General features: G+C 57.1%; 2 protein-coding genes across 10 annotated transcripts; one reads left to right on the top strand and one right to left on the bottom strand.

Moving 5' to 3' along the window:
• Nucleotides 1-1,318: 1,318 nt before the first annotated feature.
• NDOR1 (NADPH dependent diflavin oxidoreductase 1) lies at nucleotides 1,319-16,987 on the bottom strand. 9 transcript variants are annotated; one of them, XR_011322327.1, is made up of 17 exons: nucleotides 16,935-16,987; nucleotides 16,605-16,664; nucleotides 15,731-15,865; nucleotides 15,202-15,279; nucleotides 14,706-14,803; nucleotides 13,802-13,900; nucleotides 13,021-13,122; nucleotides 12,291-12,497; nucleotides 11,818-11,939; nucleotides 10,567-10,787; nucleotides 10,082-10,189; nucleotides 9,240-9,354; nucleotides 8,101-8,247; nucleotides 7,553-7,650; nucleotides 7,327-7,445; nucleotides 4,568-4,662; nucleotides 1,319-1,525 (listed from the first exon to the last, which is right to left on the bottom strand). XR_011322327.1 is itself a non-coding variant. In XM_069771788.1 (17 exons), exons 3-17 carry the CDS (start codon nucleotides 15,863-15,865, stop codon nucleotides 1,381-1,383), a joined length of 1,917 nt encoding a protein of 638 aa, XP_069627889.1. In that variant the 5' UTR covers nucleotides 16,605-16,664; nucleotides 16,935-16,987; the 3' UTR covers nucleotides 1,319-1,380. The 9 variants fall into 9 exon arrangements, 7 of the variants coding, with proteins under 7 accessions (XP_069627889.1, XP_069627891.1, XP_069627895.1 ...); XR_011322329.1 differs by lacking the exon at nucleotides 7,553-7,650 and adding an exon at nucleotides 6,203-6,407; XM_069771788.1 differs by having other exon boundaries at nucleotides 7,327-7,473.
• Nucleotides 16,988-17,023: 36 nt separating this feature from the next.
• On the top strand, nucleotides 17,024-17,911 carry TMEM203 (transmembrane protein 203). The gene has a single exon (XM_009914491.2). It carries the CDS (start codon nucleotides 17,165-17,167, stop codon nucleotides 17,573-17,575), a length of 411 nt encoding a protein of 136 aa, XP_009912793.2. The 5' UTR covers nucleotides 17,024-17,164; the 3' UTR covers nucleotides 17,576-17,911.
• Nucleotides 17,912-22,940: the final 5,029 nt, after the last annotated feature.

Below are 22,940 nucleotides of genomic sequence, written 5' to 3'. Positions count from 1 at the left end.
GCACCAGCATGTGTCCTGTACTGCCCCAGTACAGTCGTCCCCCTCCAGCTCACCCCTGTCCCCCAGGCTGGTCCCTGTGCTGGGCCACCTCGCCTTGCTGTGCCCCCTAAGCAGCTTGCAGGGCTTGGAAAGAAGAACGCAGCCTGGATAGTGCCCCATGCGAGGGGACAGTGTCACCAGTGTGATGACTGCCATGCAGCAGCACTGCACTGGCCCCCCAGCTGTGCCCAGGGCATGGGGACACCCAGGCCAGCCAGGTTCTGTAAGTGCAACAGCTCCTTGCAGCAAGGCACCACTGGCAAAGCAGCAGGGTGGAGAGACCCGAAAAGCACCCCATTTCCACTCACTGCAGTGCCGTAGCACAAGCACTGCCCCAGGGCACCACTCACCCGTGCAGGACCCCATGATCCGGCACGTGGGAGGGTGGCTGGGTCGTGGTGTGGCACCGCTGTCCCTTCCTGTCCCAGCCTGATCCCAGGGACTGTCCCCAGCTGATTCATGCTCTGGGCCCTAATTGCTATTTACACAGCGGCACCGAGTTCGCTGAACTGGGGGAGGAAGGTAGGGGCACTGGCCCCACTGGGCCACTGGCAGGGCCAGCAGGGTGCACAGCCCCGAGGCTGCCACAGAAGGGCTGGAGCCTGCTGGCTTGCCTGGCCCTGGCTGGAAGCGGCTCCGAAGATGGGGTGGAGAACAAGTCCAGCAGAGCAGGTGCTCAGGGAACGGGATAATTCAGTGGGAACAGGCACTCGGAGACCTCTGACTTCAGCATCAAGCAGGCTTAGGAAGATGAACTGGCAGCAGAGACAGAGGGATTGAAGCTTCCTCCTGCACCCACCCCCACTGGCCTCAGCCATCGGAGACAGGGGGAACAGGTCTGTCAAGGCAGCCTTCTGCAGCAAGCACTGCTGCCGCTGACTAATGCCAGGGTGGAGAGACTCCCATGCAACAGCTCACTTCCTCTAGGTCTTACCACAAACAACGGCCGCTGCCAATGCCGTAGCTCTAGCAATGCCCACGGGTGCACACCCAGCATGGGGACCCCAGGAGCTGGAGCATGCGGGACAGCAGCTTGGTCCCACACAGGAGTCAGCCAGCAGCATCCCACCACAGAGACTTCTCGCCTCCACTCCAGTGGGGGGGGCATGGCGAGCCAGGCTTTACCCACGCCAAACCCACACCCCCAGGAGACAGGTTCCCCCTGCCCGCTGTGGCCCTGCTGCCATCAGGGAAGGGCTGGTTGGGTAAATCCACTCCCTTCGCTAGGCCCCCACACTGGCTGGGATAATCTCAGCCCAAGGATGATGCCAGAGGTGGATCGTTTTGCTGGCTCCTTTATTCAGGCAGAGTTTGCGGGGAAGGCAGAGGCAGGGAGCCAGCTTACGACCAGGTTTCAGACTGGAAGCGCTGGGACCGTTCCAGGGCTATTAAATGCTCCTCTGCTTCGGAGGGTGACAGGCCACCTTCCAGCTGCAACACCAACTGCAGGGCTTCGGCCACCGCCACTGGCATCTGCTTGGCATTCCTGGAAGAGAGAGCAGGCAGTGCAATGGAGAGAGAGCAGGAAAACTGGGAGCATATCTGCAGCCCCAGCGCTCTGACAAGGCAGCCCATCACCAGGGCAGCGGTCCCTGCAGCCAAACTCGCCGCCCCCAGCACACACCACAGGCTGCCACTGCACTAGGGCAGTGGGAACCTGCCTCACCCTGCAACACAAGCTGCCTGGCACTGAATAAATGAGAGGCTTCAAGAGGCAGCTCGTACCACCCCCTAGAGAGTAGGCCATTATCCACGCAGGGCTTTTCGGCACTGGCATTTGCAGGCCAAGACATGGCCATGGTACCCAGTCCCCAGTGAAGGAGCATCACAGCTCAGTAGCCCTAACTCTGGCCCCCGTATTGCTCCATTTCCCATTACTTTCATTAGAGGGACACAGGGAATATGCACAAGTCATAATTTATCTGCAGGAGGGCAGGAAACTGTCCTTTCATCTTGGGAAACATACAATGTAAAACATGTCTGATCCTGAGCTGGGTAAGATGACTGCTGCAAAGGAGCAGCTGCCTCCGTCCATCCGCTGCCTCCTTTTAAGAAATCTGAAATTATTGTTTTGATGGCAACATTTGTAACCAAAGCCAGTTCAAACCTCAAAATAAGAGAAATGGTGAGGAAAACATGAGCTCCTGTGTAGAAAATACCCGAACAGGATTCAACACTTGCAAGCACAATTATTTCTTATGGGAAATAAGAAGTTCAGACTTTTTCCTGGAGAGAGTTTCATTTGATGAACTGACTGTGCGACAAAAAAACATCTAATAAAAAATTTCCCAGGCTGCTCCAATTGGCATGAGCATCTGGCAATGTCCTTGCTGTTTCTCAAGAACAAGGCAGAATTCTGACTTGTGTTTGAAGCTGATTAACATCCCAAAATACACAGAAAGGAGGTCTTCTTTTTTTGGAAGAGTCATATCGTTTCTGAGTCAGGCACTGATATGCAAGTGCAAGATAATGTAGCTGGGCTGGTGATGGAAAACATGTCAAATATCTATTTTTTGCAGAAAGAGAGAGACATTTTTGACCTTTTTGTCCCGGGTGAGATAAGCTGGGCACAATCACAGAGAATATACAGCCCTGGCTCCCCAGACCCTGCCCCAGTCAGCAAGGTCCCAGGAAGACAGACACACCATGCTACATGGCCCAGGGCCGCTGCTCAGGGACACACACCCCAGGATTCACTTCTCCCATCTTTCTCCTAGTGTGGCTGAAACTGAATACTATTTTTAGGGGAAAAAAAGGCCATTTTCAGGCTAGCCCACCTGCACTTTCCTGTTTGGCACCCTACTGGCAGTTCAGAGTCTGCAGGCCAAGGAGGGGCACTGTGATCTCGGGCATCTTTACGCGTGGTGTGGGCTGTTCAGGAGGGGTGAGAAAGTGCCCACTGTACACACGACAGTTGCCACTTGTACAAGCAGGATGAGGCTCTCAGACCCCACCTGCCTGATTGGGGCTGAGGGCTACCCCATGCCAGGGACGAAGACCCCAGTGAGATGGGTCTCGGAGCACCCCCGATGTCCAAAACACCATCCTTATGGCTACTGAAAAATCCTGCAATGGGGAGAGCTGTGCAAGCCTTGCTCTTTCCAAGACACTGATCCTTTTTTGGCAGCCCCCAGGGTGTCTCCATCAGCACCAGAAAGCAGTAAAGAGGACGGAAGAAAAAGAGGACAGAGCCATCCAAGACACCATGCCCAACGGTCACCCAACAGCTGCCCAATGGTCTCAGCATTTGGGCTGTGGACAGTGGCACAACCCCAAGTCCCAAGTGCAACTTTATGGAGGAGACCAAACCTGAACCCCAGATCCATGGGTAGGAATGACCAGTTTGGAGTAAGGGCCCCAGGAAGCCCTACGACGTGGTGAGGCAGGCCAGACCAGGCAGCAACACTGGTGTAGCAGTGAACAACAGAGCGGTGGGCGGCCTGGCCTCTGCTTCCTGGACAGTAAACAAAAATCTCCTTCTCCCAGGAATGCAGCGAGGCCAGTCTCACCCTGCAGGGCACTGGGGAAGTTCCTGCTCTCATGAGGGACAGGCAAGAAAGAGTCTCCTGCAATTGCTGCTTGTGTCGACAGCAAGGGACAGGTTTGCACAGTGCTTTCCAGGTCACGGAATGCACGACAAACACCATCGCCAGCCTCTCATCAGCTCAAGGAGCCCAAAGCATTTCACAATGCTCACCCTGGGCAGCAGGTGAGCAGCCTCCTCCCTGCCGTACCGGCAGTGACTAGGGCAGGCAGGTTAAGCACTTTGCCCAGGAAAAGAGCCACAGAGCTAGGAACGGAGCTACAGATTTTCTGCCTCCAAAGGCCAGACCCCACTTTTTGGCCAACAGTTTAAGATTTCCAACCAGCCCAAGGTAACCACCTGGTGAATGACTGCGCTGTCAAAGGAGGCAGGCTGCGGTGCAACATGGCTTGTCCCTACCCCAGGAAGGCAGTTTTGGGTGCAAAGAGCCAGATAGGATGTGCAGAGGGTCCCAAAAGCTGTTGTTCACGAGCCCGAGCACCAGTGGAGCTGGTGCTTTAAAAGCTTCCTGTCCACCTGAGCGGCCACAGGAACCGCACAAGCCTTTTTGTCCAGTTTCACCAAGTCCCGCTGGAGGAGTGGGGTGTGAAGAGGCCGGGGCTGTCCTGTGTATGGCTTTGCCATGGGTCAGAGGCCAGGCAGCCTGCTGGCAGGTGATGCTGGTAACGGGCACTGGCAGTTGAAGGGATGGGCACACGGGGTCGGCTAGAGCAGCTTTACCAGGGTTCCAGCTCTGCCCCTCCTAACTGGAGTGCAGAGTAGGTGAGAAATGGCCTTCTCGGTGCAGGGCTTGTGGAACATGACATACAGAGAGGAGGAATGAGCTGGTCCCTCTGCAGCAGTCACTGCAGCCCCTAGAGACCTGCCAGGGTGCATGGTGCGCTCAGTCTGGAGGCTGAACCAAGGAAAAGCCTCCAGCGAGGTGGAGAAGCAGCAATGTGCAGTTCCACTGCCCCAGTCCCTGCACAGCGACCTCTCACTCACCCAGCCAGGTAGATGTGAGCGTTCCTGCTGTTCAGCAGCTCCCACACCAGCCTTTGGTTCTCCTGGATGCGGTGCTGAACATAAACCTTCTCCTCCTGCAGGGAAACACAGTGCTGAGCCTGCCAGCCCTGGCAGCAGCCCCAGCCCCAGCTCCAGCATGCCTGCCCGGTGCCTGGGGACTGTTCTCAAGAGGCTGCTTACAAGAGCTCAGGGCAGCACAGTCCCCCAGAGCAGGGAGCACTGGAAGAAGAAGTTGGATCCACTATAGCACAGGGAAGGGGATCCCCACACCTGATGTCAGCGCACTAGGATGGGTTGGTGGGAGATGGGTTCAGCAGCAGGAGCTTTGGTGGAGAACACGCCCCAGGCAGCCCCCAAAAATCCTTTGGCTACCCCCTGCCTCCCTCCAGCTCTGGTGAACAGCCAGGGCTATGAGCTGGGGAGTCCTTGCGAGGGGTCCCCTCCTGCCCTCTCCTCTCCCAGCATGGGCAGAGGAGGCTCTGTGCCCCTCCCTATACCAAGGTTGCTGCAGAGACCCTTCCCCACACCCCTGGATGGTGGTCCCAGCCCTGTCACCTGCTGGAGACATGAAACAGCTTGGAAGGGCAGAAAGCTTGGAGGGATGGCCTCGGTCCCACTCCCTCCCCCTCCGCCATGCTTAGGGACTGGATACAACTGGGTTTTGGCACAATATAGTCCAACCCAGGAGAGTTTCCAAAGGGTTAATCCACAAGACTTCACACATCCAAGCAACTGCCTACGGCCCTGGCTTCTGCCCAAGAGGAACACCATTGCCAACATGCCTGAATTCACTGCTGGCCCAGATGGCTCCTCCGTGACAAAGGTGACACTGTGATGGAGGCCAAGCCCTCTGCTGCATGTCCCACCACACCAGGCTCCGCACAGCTGTGAGCTGAGCCACAGGCGCAGCCTCCTCCCCATGTCCTCCTCCCTCCCATCCAGCCCCAAAAGCAACAAGGCTTTTGCTGCGTGTCAGGCTCCCTGCATGCTGCAGTCTGGAGGTGTGCGTGGGAACAACCCCAAGCAGCAACGAGCCCCGGCTGTCACAAGAGCTGGTCGCCGTGTTGTCAGCAGGTCCCACGCAGCTCCACTGGTTGCATTGCGCTGTAGAGTCAGGTCACCCAAAGGCACAGCCCCACTGCTCCGACCCAGCTGCTGGCAACGCAGGAGGTAAGCAAGCCCATCACAAGCACCAACAGAGCCAGCCAGTAGCTCAGCTTCAGCACATTAACATTAATCAGCTAAGTGCTGACAGAGGCTCTGCTGACGAAGCTGGGGCTCCGAGGGGGTCATTTAAGGACCTGCAGCTACCTAGAAACCAGAGCACCCCAGTGACAAACTCAGGTCACAATGTCTCAGCTAAACCCCAGGGCATCCTGCTGAGAATTAGCAACAGCCGCATTAGGCTGGGATCAATCAGTCTGCACCACGGGGCAGACATGGTGTGACAGAAGGTCACTGCAAAGGGGACCTTACAGAGAAGAGAGAAATCCTGCTCAGCTATGGAGCATCCCAGCTCCTGCCAAGCTCTTTGAAAACAAACTTTTGGATGAGTTAACAGCTGTGGCACCTCCTAGAGCCACAGGTACAATGGCCCAATGTGGCACATCTTACCTGGCTGCGCTCTTGCTTGCCTCCCTGCAAGGACTCGGTGGCAGAAGACCCTCATGACAAACTGCTTTGCCCCACAGAGCAGGCAAAGCAGGGAGGCTGGGAGGCACGCTCTGATGTGAGTCCCATCTCTCCAGAGTCTTTGGGGGCAGGAGGAGACTCTGGGGCCACTCTCCAGATTTGGGGAACTGCAGGTGCCCCCCCTTCACTGTGTAAGCCACCAGAAAAAAAGCAGACCGGTCATCCAACAAACCTCTGCAGTGCTGCTCCTGTTCATCAAACACTTGGAAAGCCTTCACAGAGGCATTCAACTCATGCCTTACAAGCGACTGGATAGAAGATGCTGGCTTCATGTCAATGCATGCACAAAGCCAGGAGAAAAGGACTGGTGCAGCTGAGCTACCTAGAAATGCCCATTCTCACTGACCCTTTTTATCAGATCTCTCTGTTTCAAAGGCAGGCTGAGCCTTCAGTGCCGTCAAGGGACAGGGCAAAGCAGTGAAACAGAGTCCCAGCTTACGGAGCCCCTCCAGCAATGTAAAAAGCTGTGCAGCCCAGAGAGGGGCTGAGAGCTGCCCATCAAAGACACTGCCTAGGAAATAAGGGAGCCAAATGAGGGGCTGAGTTGCGGGGGTGCTCATACCTCCAGGGAGCTTTCTCCTGTACGGCTGAGGCTCGGGGAGAGCTGGCACAGAGGCCAAGATCCTCAGCTTTAGCCCGTGATCAGAGGGACGTGGTGGGGAGGGTGGCACTCAACCAAGAAACGCCCAGTGACACCCCCCCCCCCCCCCCCGCCCCCAAGAGGCTCAGGAGCCTTTTATCACTGACATGGTCCGGCCAAACAAAGCTGGCTAACCCCTTATCTGCTCGGGTGCTCACCGGCCCTGTACCAGCAACCTTTCCAGCTCACCTCAGCCAGACACATCCCAGCTGGGCAGTGGCACTGCAATGCTAGGGATGATCCCAGCCAGGACCAGGGAGGTGTGGGGAAGAGAAGTGACCACTGTGTCACCCCACCAGCCCCTTTGCAGGCCATGCCAACAGGACAGGGGCCAGAAACACTGGCAGAGTCCCATCAGTGCTGCCTAAGATGCTTCTGTATCCACCCTCCCCCTCTGGGAACTAACCTGGTCCCTGGAGAAGGCAGTGAAGAGCGTCAGGAAGCCCTTTGTCACCAGCTCTTCCCACTCCGCCTGGCAGTAGAAGTCCTTGGATTTCTGGCGGCAGCCAAAGAACAAGCAGTTCCCTGCAGAGAGCAGACCACAAGGGCTGTGCTGGGTGGACCGAATGCCCTGCGAGTGCTGGGGACTGTTGGTGCCCATGGGACCTGTGGCAGAGCCCCAAGACTCTCACCTCTCTACTGCGCCTGGCTGACAGCCCTGGCCTGGAAAAGCCAGGAGCCACGTGAGCGTGAAGACAAGTGACCTGTGGCAACGAGAGGCCTCTGTGTGCTGGAAAAGCAGGAGGTGGGGGGCAGGTAGGTCAAGAAGAGCCCCCCAGGGCTGCCAGTTCCCCTCCACCAGCCTCAGCTTCCTGCCGAAACCCACAGCTGAGCCAGGGGAATGAGGATGGGCCAAGGGCAGAGGCATGACTCCTTGTGCAGCCAAAGACAAGTCCAGCAACCCATCTCCACTTACAGAGAGCCAAGAAAGAGCCTCTGCAGAGCCCTGCCCTGACCCAAGGAGCAGCCTTGCAGCACATCCTGTGAATAACCACACAGGCTGCATACACCAGGCTCTGATCCTTACCTGCCCCAGAGCCCAGCTTGCTCCCACTCAAACACAGCAAAGCCTGGGCCTGTCCAAACCCTCCAGAGCCCTCAGTCCCTCCTTCCCATATGCTGAACACAGACCTGTCTGCAGCAAGGGACATCCAGAGTCCCTCCCAGGACCATTCCTCACCTCTACGTCCTTGTGCCACCCGCTCCTGTATCGCTGCTCGGAAAGGTGCCACCCCTGTGCCAGGGCCAATCATGATCACAGGGGTGTCAGGGTCAGCTGGGAACTTCATTCCTCCTTTCTTCACCCAGAGAGGTACCCGGAAATCACCTGCAAAAAAACCCAGACCAACTACCATCACCCCACCACCATGGCATCTGTGACACCCTGCAGAGGATGAGCTCGACATCCAGCTCTTCCAGGATGCTCCGAAGATTAGGACAGCACCTGGCTTAGCACCACCCCAGCACCATGGCACCCCTGGTGCCATGGGCACACTATGTGCGTATGAAAAATGCTTCAGCTGTCTCAGCAAGCACTTGAGCAATCTTCAGAGCAAGGCAACGGCCCCACAGCACATGGGCTGTGGGACAGCCTCCTCCTCACACAGCTGATACCAGGGAAGACAGCAGTGGAGGCAAGCAGAGATCTCAACCTGGCTGTTGTGTAAGGGAGGGCCAAACTTGCCTCCTCTGGGAGCCAGAATAGGGGTGAAGATCCCCATCTAGGTACTCTGAGAAGACCCAGTCTTGCCCTGAAGTCATACAGAGCAATTCTCTACCATCCTGCAGCAGGGAGACTCTGTGAGCTTGTCAATTTTGCTTGGGGACCCAGCTGGATGGGTTTTGTGGTTAGGGCAGATAAGCAGCACACAGGCTTCACAGGACAGGATGGATGTGCTCAAAGGAAGGACCATCCTTCCCAGAGCTGGTGCTATGGGTCTGGAGGTATCCAGCAGTCAGAGCACTACCAGCTCCATGATGCCAGAAGCAGCCCACTGTGAGACAGTGGGGCATGCTGGTGCTGGGATCAGGAGGGTTGAGCAGCTGGGAGACAACCAGGAGCTCAGGGTGCTCAGGGCAAGCTGGAGGAGCACACCATGCTCTGAAGAAGATGGGAGCAGTGAGGAAGGACGTGTACTGTGAGTTCAGCCTGTCTGGCCAAGCCAGTGTGCTCCAGCTCCCCATGGTGGTGCTGCTCCACCCAGGGTCCAGGCAGTCCAGCATGTGGCCAGCACACACACAGCTCCACCACAGTCCCGTGGGATCAGTGCTCTGTGCTGTGGCAAGCACACAGGGTCCTCACAGAATCCAAGCAATTACCTTGCTCTGGGTTGAGAGAAGCCAACCAGGTAGAACAGAGACCACGGCGGGGTTTACTGAGCTGTGTCTTGTACCGCACTACTGCCACGAGGATCTGGATCCGATCAGGGTGAGCCTGTGTCCAGACAGGAGCCATGAGAAACAAGAAGACACCCAGCACAGCTCTGCAGGAAGAGCCCAGTGCCTTCTCCAGGGACAAAGCCTGTGCCAGCTCCTGCCAGGGCATCTGCAACACTCATCCTAGCCTGAAACCACTGCTCAGACAACAGAAGGGAGCACACCCTTGTCCAAAATCTTTCCACTGGGGAAGGGAGTTTTCCCAGAGAAGCACTGCTGCAGGAATGCTCTGCACAGCTGGCAATGGCGACAGAGACTTTCCAACCCAAGAGGTCCCCACTGAGGGCAAATGCCACTCATGCTTGGGCTGACATCTGCCAAGCCACCTGGGCCAGGTCCCACTGCCACCTCCTGGCAGCAGCAGGAAGCAGCACTCCCCCTCCCATGGCCACACCACCCAGGGAAGCTCCCAGCCTCTGTGGCCGCTCCCGGTGACAAGGACACCAGACTTCTGCAGTGCACTGGGCCAGCCCCAGCACCTACAGGGCTGCAGGAGAGTAAGCACCCTGATCCAGAGGCTGGCACAGCCCTGGGGTTTCCATCCAGCATGTCGGGCTGACGCAGGCTCACAGTGGAGTGGGTGTTCAGGTGGGATGTGGGTGCTCAGAGGGTCTGGAAATACAGCCTGAACGGCTGCAGCGTGCATAGTGTCAACAGTCAGCCCTGGCCCTACCAGACCCTCAGCTCAGAGTGTGACACTAGGCTGAAAAGGGCTGAGCTCTTACCAGCATGGAGGAGGCGATGGAGAAGGCGCGGGGTCTGATGCGAGGGATGAGGTCCAGCAGGTATTCAGGTGGAATGGCACAGGTAGTGTGGGGGAAATCCCAGAGGGTCTGCGAAGACAAGGCGAGGTGAGACCTGGTACACACCAGAAGGCAGCCTACCTGCTTCTCAGGGCATCAGAGGCTGTTACACACTGCCGTGCCACGCTGCCCTCAACCAAAGGCACCGCACCGGGTACCTCTGAGCACCAACCGCCCTGCCCTACTGCCTTCCCCTCACCCCTAGGCTGCAGCACAGAGCCCACCACAGAGCCCAGAAGGATTTGGAGCAGGTCTTAACCACCAGTGGAAATCCAAGGACACTTCAGAAAGTGGGTGAAGTAGATTAAATTCCTCAGCCAAGAAATTATGGCTGATCATCTGCCTGGATGCTTTGTGACATGGCACAGCCCTCACGGAGCGGGTTTGCCATGCTCCCCCAGCCCTACCTCGAGAGTGGTCCTGCGGGGCCGGTTGCAGTAGCTGTACAGCTCTTCCTGGCCCTGCGCAGAGCTGAACTCCTGTAGCTTCTCCCGCTCCAGCTCGTTCGTAGAGAAGTAAGACAAGAGCTCGAAAAAGGAGCGCCGTGGCACACAGGAGATGTCCAGGTAGTGGGTGACCAGGTGCCGGATGGTGCAGGGCTGTGGCAAGAGGGCAGGGAGGGATGCATCTGCAAGGCAAGGCAGAGGGGAGAGCTCAGGGCCAGCACTGGGGCCAGATACCTGAGCACTGCCTGCCTGCTGCCCCCCACAGCTCTGGCACTCCCCAGGCGCCCAAACAAGGGCAGCCCTGCTGTCTGCAGGCACCCACACGTTGCATGAACGTGCTTGTAGAGCTGACTTTAGCTACTGTCACCACTGCTCCTCCCATGGGCCCCCACTCCCTCCTGCTCTCCACAGCTTGTTTTTCAAGCCCACACATTTGCAACAGAGAATGTCAGTGGTGTTGAGCTGTCCCTCACTTTATGCAAGTGCTTTAGAGCAATGCCTTACCCATATGGGTCCCACCTTGTCTGCACACAATGCAGTGGAAATAACCAGTGGTGTCATATGTGTCAGGCCTGTCCTTGTCTCCTACTTCTCTCCCAAGGGGGTGAGGAGTAGCCTGAATTTCTTGGGTTTGCCAGCCAGGCAAAAATCCCAGCACTGACAGACACACAAAAGATAGAGGGGCAAGGGACATTCAGGGGACAGGAGAGAAAGCTCTCCCGGTACCATGCAGACTGCAAAGCCACCAAGGGTTCCGAAGGGCCTCCAAGGGGTTTCTCTAGTTGTTGGTGCTGGTTTGTGCCTGCAGAAGCACCTGCAGTAAGGTCTCTGGTGAGCAGGCAGAGTGAGGAGACCTGCATGCCCCAGGCAAGGAAGCATAGGCTTCCCGACTTGGGCCTTGGGCTGGGGAGGCTGCGGGATCCTCCACGCTCTGTGCCGGGGGCTGCAAAGACACAAGGCACGGCTGCAGCCTGGACACTGCTGGATTCCTCCCATGAGTCACACTTGCCCTAATGCGGGATCCACACGCGCATAGCACTGGGAAGGAAGGAGAGCCCCCACACTGCGAGACAGGCAGATGTCCTGTATCCATCAGCCACTCCCAACTCCCTATTAACCAGGTGTACAGCAAAGGAAAAGCAGAGCTCCAGGCTGGGCCAGAGCTCAGGGGGCTGCCCTGTCCCAGCAGGGAGGGACAGGAGCAGGACCTACCAGGCTCCGTGGGCTTCAACACAAAGCGTCTGTCTGGATCCAGGCGCAGGAGCTGGCAGAACTGCTGCACATCTTCAGGGCAGTTCTGGGGCTGGATCATCACCACGTCCCCGGCACTGAACCTGTGGATGCAGTGGGACCTGCTGAGCACAGATACAGGGCAGGCCCACAGGCACAGCACCACCAGCCTGACCAGCACCCGCACCAGGGGAGAAGCCACAACTCAGTGAAATTTCCAGTGTCACTAACACTGTGCTCTGTAACCTGACAAGGCAAAGAGAGCTGGTCCACAGACAGGACCCATGCTGCTGTATGCCCCTGACTTTGTCACGGAGGACGACAGTGCAGCAGAGACCACATCCGCAAGGCTGCAGCCTCAGATATTACTGAAGAAGGGGAGTGGAAGAGGAAGACAGGCTACAGGACACCCGATCCCACACAGCAAAGCTTGGTGGAGTTAGGAAAATGCTCACATGATCCCCGAGCCTGTGACATCGAACTCGATGAGCCGGACATCCTGGAAATGGGATTCTGCCGTGACCCGCTGATTGGACACCACCCGGGCAGCGAAGGGATGCAGCTCAGAGGGAACAGCTCTAGGTGCTATTGGCTGGAGCAGGCCACCATTGGGGTACGGGGAGTCCTCAGCCAGGTAGTGCAGGGTGTATTTTGGGGGTGGGCTGTGGGGAGGAGAGCAATGCAGTGCAGTTACCTCCATGCCACAGTTCCTCTGCTGCTGTAATGCTAGAGGCTGGAGGCAGGGAGAGGCTTGAAGTCTCCCACTGTATCCGCCACCCATCATCGCTGTCCCCTGGAGCTGGCTTGTGGTAAGAGAACGCAATGCAGACTGCCAGGAGAAGGAGATTCCAAAGGCCGCAGAGCAGGCAGAGGGAGGATGGCTGGGCACACATGCTTAGCAGGTCTGCCAAGGGCAGAGGCACATCAGGACAGCAAGATGGGCAGAACCCTGCCACGACAGCTGACACACACACCCAGGGGACAAGGGGATACCCCATCCAAAGAGAGACAGGTCACCTGTGGCCAAAGTCCAAGGGATACTTGGGACACCACAAGCTGTGTGGGGAGGCTTCCTGGTCAAAGCAGGGCACATCTGCACCCCAGAGAACAGCCAAGGAAGCGTGGCATGCAAGGAAGCATGACACCAGCCAGCTCCAGCAGTCCCAGTCTACCCTCTGCACTTACCGTACATCTGGACTGATGATCTCAAGGCCAGGAGGAAGAGGATACAAGGCAAGGATCTTGTCCCATAAGGCCAGGAGCCATGGATCTACCACTGCATCTGGCCTGCAAGCAGGAAATTCAGGCTGCAGCAGTGCAGCAGCATCGCTTCAGGCTCAAGGGCTGCTACCCCTGCACCCAGACAATGCTGGGCTGCCCCTGGGCAACCACCTCTGCTCCTCTTGCTGCACAGTTGCTCCATGCCATTCCCTTCCAGCTTCAGGTCTAGAAACATGTCTCAGCCACTCTAAGCACTCACTCGCTCTCTGGGGCCCAACCACTGATGTCTGAACAGAATCACCAACCCCCCCGAGCACAACTGGTGGCAGTCACTGACTCACCAAGCCACACATGGCCTCTGCCCTGTGCAAGGAGAATAGCAGCACAGCTCAGGCTGCTGTAATGCCTGCAGGTACGCAGATGTGTGACACAGCCATCCCCCGGTCTGAACAGGACTGGGGCAGAACCAGGAGACATTGGCACATGCTGGGGGTTGTGGGACACCCTGGAGAAGCAAGTGACCCAGGTCCTGGCACAGGAGAGTTATGAGCAGAGAGCACGTTCACAGAGAGCAGCAGGAGGCTGCTGACCATGTCTGGGGTGCAGGAGCAGACCCCAGGTGGGAGCAGTGCACTGCTGTCCCCAGGGCTAGAGTAAAGCATACACAGCCCTGCCGGCAGCCCAAGGACAAAACTGTAGTGCACCCCAGGGCTCCCCCCCTGCTCCCCCTCCACTGGGCTCTTACCCTAAGTCATGCTGGTCGTCTCCCAACGCCACTGGCAGCAGAGGGTTGCCCCCAAGCTGTAGCAGCCGTTTGTGCAGCTTCTTCGCAACAAAATTAAACCTGAGCAGAGAATAGTCGCAGCTGCAGAGGGCAGGGCTCCTCCAGCAGGACAGCGGGCACTGGCTACATGAGCCAGCACACGCTGCCAGGGCTATGCCAGAGCAGCACAGAGGCAGGTCCAGCCACAGCCAGCATGCACGACCTGGCCCCGTGCCCTGCCCAGCCTATGCCTCCATCCTGGGGCAGCTTGGAGAAGCAGCTGGCTCCCACTTGCTGGGCCACACAGCTCCCAGAAGGGACTTGGGGAGGTCCAGCTTCCCTTCAGGGCAGCTTGTGCCCCAGGCAGAGAAACATTTCCTTCCCTCTAGCCCCTCACTGCCCCGCGGAGCTCAGGCACACTCCCATCCCTCCCATCACAGCTTTTTCAGGCACATGGGAACAATCCTTTGGGAGAGAACTGGGACCAATGGGGCTGGCTGCCACTTAAAACTCTGTTTCACGTCTCCTGTTCGCTTGGTCCACTGAAATTGCTGTGGCACAGGCTTTCCTGAAATTCAGAGAACTCAATGGCTGTAATAACTGACTGAAAAATGATGTCTGACAAACTGCAGCAAAGCATCTGCTTGAAGAGGCTGGGAGGAAAGAAATGGGCAGAAGCCCAGTTCCTGGAAGTCATGAGGGACATGGGCTGGTGGGCAAGCATTTTTAAGGCTGGTGGGAATTACATTTCATCCGAGCTGCTGCTCTAGAGTCAGGCTCTGTCTTCCCTTACCGCCTTCATTCTCCAGCCACTCTGGTCTTGCCTGCAGCCAGAGCTGCGAGGAGCAGTTGTCACAGGAAGGCAAGGAGCCGCAGAGCTGCTTACTTGGGATAGGAGGAGTCGCCAAGGCCCAGCACAGCATAGTCCAGCTGGCAGAGGGAACCGGGCGGTAGGTTCTTCCGGAACAGAAACCGCCAGAACATCTACAAAGGACACAGCCAGGGAGTCATGCTGCTGCCAAGAAAGCCTTCCCTGCCTGCCTGTCCCTAGCACCCCACTTGTCCACCCACCGGGTCCCTCCTGCTCTCTGCTGAGTCCCAACAAAGTGGGGAGCACGGCCTTCTGCAGAGATGACCCCTGAAAGTAGCCACCACTGCTACCTGCCACGAGGACGATGCTCTCTCAGCTGTTAAGCTGCTGAAACCTCACCAGCTCCCTGCCCATGTCCCATCAGTAACATGAGATGTGACTGGTGCTGCTCCAAAGCCCCCCCCTCCAAAAATAACTGTTGCTCAAGCTGCAAAGTAGAACTATGGACTGAAAAGAAATCCAGTCACTGGAGCAGGAATATAAGAAGAACATAGACAGGAGCGTGTCCTACCTTCATGTTGTCAGGTGGGTCACCCTGGCCAGTGGTTGCACAGACAAATATCACCAACAGCTCATTGATGAGGTTGGCCTGCGGGCACCAACATGGAAAAGCACATTCAGGTCAGCAACCTACAAACGCTGTCCCAACACAGCTGTTAACATCCCATCCCATTCACGAACAGACCACACTCGGAATAAAACCCACAGCCCCACGTGGCACAACCTTCTCTGCGGGCACTGCAGCACCTGCTGCCCACACGCTGCCTGTAGCATCAGCTCCTTGGTGCGCCTTATCTTGCGGGGTACAGCTGAGCATCTGTCATCTAACACAGACTCTATCCTAAGAGTCACTGCTCAGTTTTCACACCTTTTCAGCTGAGTTAAGCACAAGCTGCCCTCAGGAAGGGCACAGAGCCAGGGTCTGGTGAAATACAGCAAGTCACAGCAAGGGTAGAAGATGCCTGAGCCCGAGAAATGGGGTTGGTGGAGATGGAGCAAGACCAGAAGTGCCTGGAGCACCCCTCTGCATCATCACTCACCACGTCATAGCTGTCCAGCGCCTCCACTCTGCACTGAAAGTGGCGTCGCTTGGCTTCTCTGCCAATTCTCTCAGCTGTGTCTTGAGCTGTCCCAGTTTGGCTGCCAAAAAGAACAAGGAGTTTCCGTTCCACCATCTGCAAGAGACAAAACAAGAGGAATCACCAGGAGGCGAGGGGAGGTGTGGGGAGGCACAGCCACACCTGCTCTGGGCTGGGCGTCACAATGACACCCACCCAGGCTTTAAAGGAGTGCTGGTGGCTGTGGGTTCAGGTGACATTCGCAGGGTTGATACTGCAAACAGCAGGCACAGGGAGGGCTGATTAGTCTGGAGACAGCAGCAGGATTCAAGGCTCCCGGGCTCTCTTTCCACCCTTGGGCAGTGCTGAAGGAGTAACACCCCCTTTGCTGCAGTGTCCCCATCCACAGGAGCAGCAGTGACACTACTGGGCTCCTTGTCCCCACTGCTAGGACAAAGGGAGGAGGCTGGCTTGGGAGTCCAAAATCCAGGGACAGCGATCCACATTTGGGCTCATTTTAACTGTCCTCATCACCGCAGGCTCAGCACACCCCTGGGATCAGCTGTTCCCCATTTCTAGTTTGAACATTTCTGTCTGCCCTGCAAATCCCCACCTGAGGGGGCTGGAGGAGACCTCGGGAGCTCAGCGACGGAGAAAAGCGTGATGAGACACACTCTGCCCTCAACTGCGCTCTCTGAAGTGGCAAAGACCCTGGGTATTACCAGCAATCACAGCCCACAGGGAATCCAACCCAGACAGATGCCCGAGCTGCAAACCACCGGCGTCCCCACGGGCAGCACGTGCTGCTTCCAGAATAACTAAAAAGAAAAAATCCTAAGGAGGGTACATTACTGGCCTCGTTACAGATGAACTCCTCCAGAGAGGGGCTGCAGCATCACAGGATTTCCCCCTTGCCCTGAGAAAAGAAAAAAAAAAAAAAGGGCTTGGTTGTTTTGGGTTTTTTTTTTTTCCCCAGTGGGAGCACTCTGGGACACACATCAGGACCGTCGGTCCCTGTGCAAGGCCTCGCTTCCCTCACAGCCCCCGGGGAAGGGGAGGCAGGACCCCCCCCGCAAAACCCCCCTTGGGGTCTCTCTGGGTGCACCCGCCCTTTGGCAAGAGGGGGACGGGGACGGAGCCGGGGCTTAGCACCCGGCTCCATCCCCCAGCCCCCGCTAAGACCCACCGTGCCCTCACCGTACACCATCCCCGCCCCGCTGCTTCCGCTTACGTCACCAGCTAGCACCGCCTCTCTAACGTCATCAGCCTGCGCCGCCGAGGGGCCCTGCCGGCGGGACGCGGCTGAGGCGCCCGGGCCGGGGGTACAGTGTGCGCCCCCCCCCCCCCCCCCCCGCCTCTCCGTGTCCCACCCCGCCGCCCTCCGGCAGCGCCCATGTCCCCACGGTGGTGGGGACGATGCTGTTCTCCCTGAGGGAGCTGGTGCAGTGGTTGGGCTTTGCCACCTTCGAGATCTTCCTGCACGGCCTGGCCCTGCTGGCTTTCTCCGTGCTCCTCGTCCTGAAGGTGGATGGCGAGGCCTCGGCCCTCTCTTGGTGGGTCGTTTTCGTCCCCTTCTTCGCCGCCGACGGCCTCAGCACCTACTTCACCACCATCGTTTCGGTGCGGCTCTTCCAGGACGGTGAGAAGCGCCTGGCTGTGCTGCGGCTCTTCTGGATCCTCACCATCCTCAGCCTCAAGTTCGTCTTCGAGATGTTGCTGTGCCAGAAGCTGGTGGAGCACACCCGGGAGCTCTGGTACGGGCTCATCATGTCGCCTGTCTTCATCCTCCTCCAGCTGCTCATGATCCGAGCCTGCCGGGTGAACTGACAGCGAGGGAGCGAGCTCCGGATCACTGCCCTTGCCCTGGCTGGGATGTGCCTGGCTCACCGGGGAGCCCTGGACTCCTAGCAACTGTTATCGAGCTTTTCCCCACCTTTATTTCTGTAGAGAGTGGTAGGTGGCAGGTTACACAGGTCCGGTTCTACAAGAGGAAGGGTCTGTAAGCACGCTGCTATGTTGTGTAGCATCTTATTTCTTCAAAAGATCCTTTTGTGCCACTTCCTTATTTCAGTTCACTCCGCTCTTAGTGTTATATCGTGCCCTGCAAGCACTGTTTGATATGCCAGTTATTTTATTTTAAAATAAAAATGCATGGAAGGATTAGTTTTATTTACAATATTCTTTTTCCCTAGAAAGCATTTGTGCTTAACACTGCTGCCTGGAGAATGGGAATTACCTAGCGGTTGGCTGGTTGCTGTAGATAGCCTCATACACCCCAGACTGCTGCCAGCCAGAAGCACCACAGCTGCTGCCTCGCCTGCCCTGCTCCATCTGAGGCCACGCTTGTAAGAATGTGCTGTCCTGTCACTTCCCAGAGCATTTCATGCCTTCAGTGCGCCAGCAGCGTTTTACAGAGCTGTGCTCTGAGCCAGAGAGAACTGATGTGTGTATTTTTGAACAGAAATGTGGGTTTTTTTTCTTTGTATTTCAGATCCATTCCCTAAATATCGAGATAGGGCTGTTGGGAGGGCAAGGCATGGGGACAGGAGTATGCACGGCTGATGCTGGTCGTGGGGGCGGGGGGGGGTGTCTCACTGAACCCCAGCTTTGGTGTGAAACGCTGTCCTCAGACCCCTGGAAAGTGTGAATAATTCAGTATTCCTTGGGGAAGTGCAGATCAGCGTGTTAAATGCCAATGTCACGGGGAACTCCCAGCGCCAAAGACACCTCGGCGTCACTTATGTTCGGCTCCCTCCACGAGGGTGTTGAGAACAGTGGACCTGCCCCTCACCTATCTGTGAGATGTCAAGTGTTGCTTTGCAGCCCAGCCCCAGAGGACTGGTCTCCTGACACTGAATTTTACAGACCTTTGTACTCTGTTGATGATGATGACTCTGACAAAACAGCTCCTGGTATCTTGGCCTTCCCCTCCAATCTCACCTGTTCCCTGGCCCATCCCTGTCTTTGCCCCGACTACCTGGCTTCTCCTGGTACCACCCTTTCTCTGGTGCTGCTCTCTGCTTTCATGCAGATAGGATCCTGAGACAGAGAACTGCTTCATAGCTGGCTCTCCAGTTCAGAGTCGCTTAGCAGAGGCCTGAGGAGCACCAGGAACATGTTCGTGGGTCTCATCTCCTCTGTGTCATCTCCTTCTGATGACAATGAAACAAGCAGCTGCTCCTTTTCTCTGTAGAAAGCGGATGGGAACTGCAAAGAAGTTTCCCCTACGTGACAATGGTTGTCCCTTCATGCTGCTGCCAGCTCATCCTGGCTGTCACGGAACAGCAGTGGAAGAACCAGCAGCCTGGTCTGGCAGGATCCATAAGCTGACACAGATTTAGCCTAGACTGGGCCATACTGGGGCTTAGCCCCTGATGTGCAGTGTGACTTGCTCCCTGCCAGCCTCTGTTCAGGTGGCACCTGGCTCCAGCCCTGTCCCCAGTGACTCTAGATGGCTCGTCCTGGGCTGGCACCAGGGTTTGGTACTGGAAGTACAGGGTGGATGGGAGTGCCCATTTTGCTCGGTCCTTGCACACCCTTAGGTGGCGCTGGGCCCAAGCACTGGCACCTGCCTCACAGGAACTCCTCCACTCCTGCTTCACCTTGTGATGTGGTTTTCCAGGGTTCTGTGTCACCAAGGTGCAGCCCTAATGTCCCCAGATGCTCCTCTGGTCTGTCCACTTGGAGCCAGCCGTTTGCTCGCACGCTCCAATCTGCGGCAAACCCAGGACACGTCACCTGGGAGGAGGGTGGCTGGCTGCTCCTTGTCCACTTCCACCTCATTCTAGTGTGAGTTCATCCCTGCTCTCGGTGTCTCTGTGCCACGGTTGTGCCTGCAACGCACCTGGTCACTCTGAGTGCATAGGCCACGGATGTTGCATCACCTGCAGCCGCAGATACTGCATCACCAGCAGCCACAGTCACTGGTGTGGGTCTGGGGATGGTGAGGGCTGGGGTAAGGGGCAATGGGGGTGAGAGCAGGCGAGCAAGGCTGGGGCAGCGTGGGGGGGCAGCCAATGTCTGCTGACGGGCATGAAGAACCACAGCCACGGTGAGGGGGGGCGCAGTTGGTGAAGGCGGAGAGGAGCAGGAAGAGCAGCAAAGCCTCTGAGTCAGGAGGGGGACACTAACCAAGTTGCCCTGGGGACTGACCAGTGCCTTTAGACTGTCCTGCAGCTCCCTAACCACCTGGCTAATTAAACCAAAGAAGGGGCAAACAAACAAAAAGATCAAACGAACGCGTCCTTCAGCCTCACTGCAACGCTTTGCAGAGGAACAGGGCAGTTTCCTTCTGCTGAGCCCCGCCGGGGCTTGCCCAAGACCATCAGCCCCAACCTAGCAAACAGCCGTGTCACCAGGGCGTGGTGCTCAAGACAGGGGGACAATGCCACATCCACCCGTGTGCCGCACAGCTCGCCTGCAAGCAGCTTTCCCAGCATTTTGCAGGTGCCTTGGGGAAGAGCCAGCAAACGGTGTTTCCCAGCTCTGCTCCTCCGAGGTAAGGCAAGCTCCCAGGTGCGTTTGAGGACACAGGGGTGGCACGTTGCCAAACTGTGGCACTCGGGTGCTGCCCTGATGGGGGTGCAGGGGCTGCCTGGGTAGTGGGGGCTGCCTGCGTGGCCAGGGGCGGTGGGGATTGCCTGGCAGCCAGGACCAGCTGTATCCCTTCCCAGGACTCGCTTCTCATGCAAAGGACTCACCTGCTGTGCCCAGGGCCACCAAGTCCTGCAACAAAACTTTCTGGGCCATTTGCCCTCACACCGCAGCAGCGTGCAGTTCCAGCACACCAGCCTGTGGCTGGGGTAATGTGGCCACGCAAAACTCCTTCTAGGAGCATCCCCCTCGGTGAAATCCTGCTGAACCATCCGCCAGCTGACAAGGCTTGAGGGGACAGACCTTGACACCCATCCCCTGCCCGGTGCGAGCCATGGGGTCCCTGGCGCTCCCTGGCATGGGGAGGGAGGGTCCTTAAGTCTTGGGCCAACAGACTTTTACATGCTGGAATATGCTCTCGCAAAGATAAAAGTCTCATCTCGGGGTTTATTTTTGTTGATGTGGTGGATTGCTGCCAGATGGGCTTTTCCCAAACCCAACCGCAGCTCCTTGGCTAAAAGCATGCATTAGGGTGGTGCCCCATCTTACTCCCAGCCCGAAGGTTTGGCCCTGTGGACACAGTGGGGGAGCGGCACGGCTTCCCTACCCTGGTGCTGCGGACTCTGGTGGGTGCCCCAGCCCTATGCCCCTCTGAAGCCGCGGGGCCAGTGGGGAAGGAGCCTCTGCACAGCCCAGTCTGGGTGCTGAACTAGCATCACCCTGACAGAGGGACACTACCAGCCCTGGCTGTTGCCCTGCTCCATGTGTCCCAGCTCCTGCTGGGACAGGAGCAGCTCTTGGAGAGACATCTGAAATTGGGGATGGCTACGCTGGAGGGAGATGAAGCTGGTGCCATCATGTCTATATGGCATCTCCAGAGCAGAGCCCAGCCTGGGACAGCTCAGCTGGGCTTCATGCATGAGAAGGACAAGGGTCCAGCATGACCTGAGCTGCCACAGGGGCATGAGGGCTCCTAAAGGAGACAGCTGGGAATGGATGGTCCCAAGGACCTCCATCTCCACCTGCATCTTGACATGGGCAGCACCTGGGGACCATGTGACCACCTCAGCACGGTGGTGGTTTTAGCATCCCAATGCGGTGGATGGCTCCCAGTCAGGAACTGGGAGCTGCTTTGCTGGAAGGACCCTGGGGTCATGGTTCAAGCAGCGTCCTGCCTTGCCCAGGGCTCCTGGGAAGAGAAGCCACCATATGAGGGCAAGGCCTGAGAAGAGCAGACACCCATCCACGGGAGTGGCTGAGAGGAGGATGGTGTGGGAGAACAAGGGATATGGCTGGGGGGTGCTGTTTGGCCAGCACAGACAAGCTGGTGCTGGGAGATGTGGAGCTACTGGACTGGGTGGCACAGTTGGTGCCATGGCTTGGCGGCTGACCCCTGAGATCTGGAGGTGGGCTGTGTCTCTGGAGTGGTCCTGTCATGTGGAGATAGCTGGAACTGCCCCAAAAGTAAAGCCAAGTCTTGCAAGCCCTAACTGAGAGCACCCACAAGTCAGTGTGGAAGGGTCAGGGGAGCAGGGAATGATGACAGGCAGTTATCAGGCTGTTCCTGCCTCAAGTTCTCATACTGGGCTAAAAACCTGCTAAACTGGGCAAGATGCCTTGAAATACCTCTTGAGGCAGATGCCAGCCACAGTCCCGTGCCAGCTGTGGGGGCTGGCTTTTGCTGTTATCATGTTTGGCAGCTGTCACTCATTTCAGATGAGGCTTTGTGAGGTGCAGCTTGAAGTCCAGGTCCCTTCTTGCCATGTGCTCAGGTTGTGTGCCAGGGACTTGAGCCACCCAACACCTCTGCAGCTACTGGGGAGAAATAGCCTAATTTTAGTTGGGCTTTAAGGCTGAGCACTACCATCTTAAATACCTGCACTTCATCTGCTGTAAGCCTGTCCCTGTGAGGGGGCTGGATGCGAAGAAAGGCAGATTTGCCCTCAGTTGCCCCAAAACTCTGGGCAGAGCCTGGGTTTGTACTTTGGGGACCCTCTGTCTCACAAAGGTAGTCACCCAGTGGTGCTGGAGGCACAAGGCATGACATGCTGCCATCTCCCAGGACTCCTGGCTGGAGAGAGGAAGATGTTAGTACTGAGCAGGGACTGAAAATGTTGCATATTTCTCCTGGCCGGGCTCCAGCGATGGTGCCAAGCCCATACAGCAGGTCTGCAGTGTGTGCTGGGCACCTGGGACTCCTGGCAGCTCACACCTGGGGCTTTCTCAGCAATTTGACCCCCAAAGGTTCAGGTCTGTGGGTGGGACAAAGCCTTTGCTAAAGCATCTCCATCACCTGCTCTCCATGGCTGAAACTCTTCAGCCTTTTGTGATGCTCTTTGCACAGGGTTCATAATGCTGGCAGCAAGCCTGACTGATTTATTTTTTAACCTTTCATTTTCATACATGCCAGCAAAAGACAGCTTAAGCAAAAATAACTATGCTCAAAAAGAAACCCTTAACTGGAGAGCTCCCCTCTTCCAGCTGCCTCTGGCCACTCTCACCGTCCCTTCTCCCACACTGCCCATCCCAGATGTTGTCTGTAGATCAGACACATCCAGTCCATGGATGCTTGCCACCAAACAGAGCAGAAGGTAGCTTC

The sequence above is a fragment of the Haliaeetus albicilla genome, chromosome 26, assembly GCF_947461875.1.
Source record: "Haliaeetus albicilla chromosome 26, bHalAlb1.1, whole genome shotgun sequence".
Classification (NCBI taxonomy): domain Eukaryota; kingdom Metazoa; phylum Chordata; class Aves; order Accipitriformes; family Accipitridae; genus Haliaeetus; species Haliaeetus albicilla.
This window is presented reverse-complemented; position numbering and strand designations above follow the sequence as displayed.

Coding starts and splice junctions, on each gene's coding strand:
- NDOR1 (XM_069771788.1), bottom strand. CDS start 15,865: ATGGTGGAACGGAAACTCCTTGTTCTTTTTGGCAGCCAAACTGGGACA. Junction 14,804..15,201: donor ACCCACCTGACAACATGAAG/GTAGGACACGCT, acceptor TGTCCTTTGTAG/ATGTTCTGGCGGTTTCTGTT. Junction 12,498..13,020: donor ATCATCAGTCCAGATGTACG/GTAAGTGCAGAG, acceptor TCCTCCCCACAG/CCCACCCCCAAAATACACCC.
- TMEM203 (XM_009914491.2), top strand. CDS start 17,165: ATGCTGTTCTCCCTGAGGGAGCTGGTGCAGTGGTTGGGCTTTGCCACC.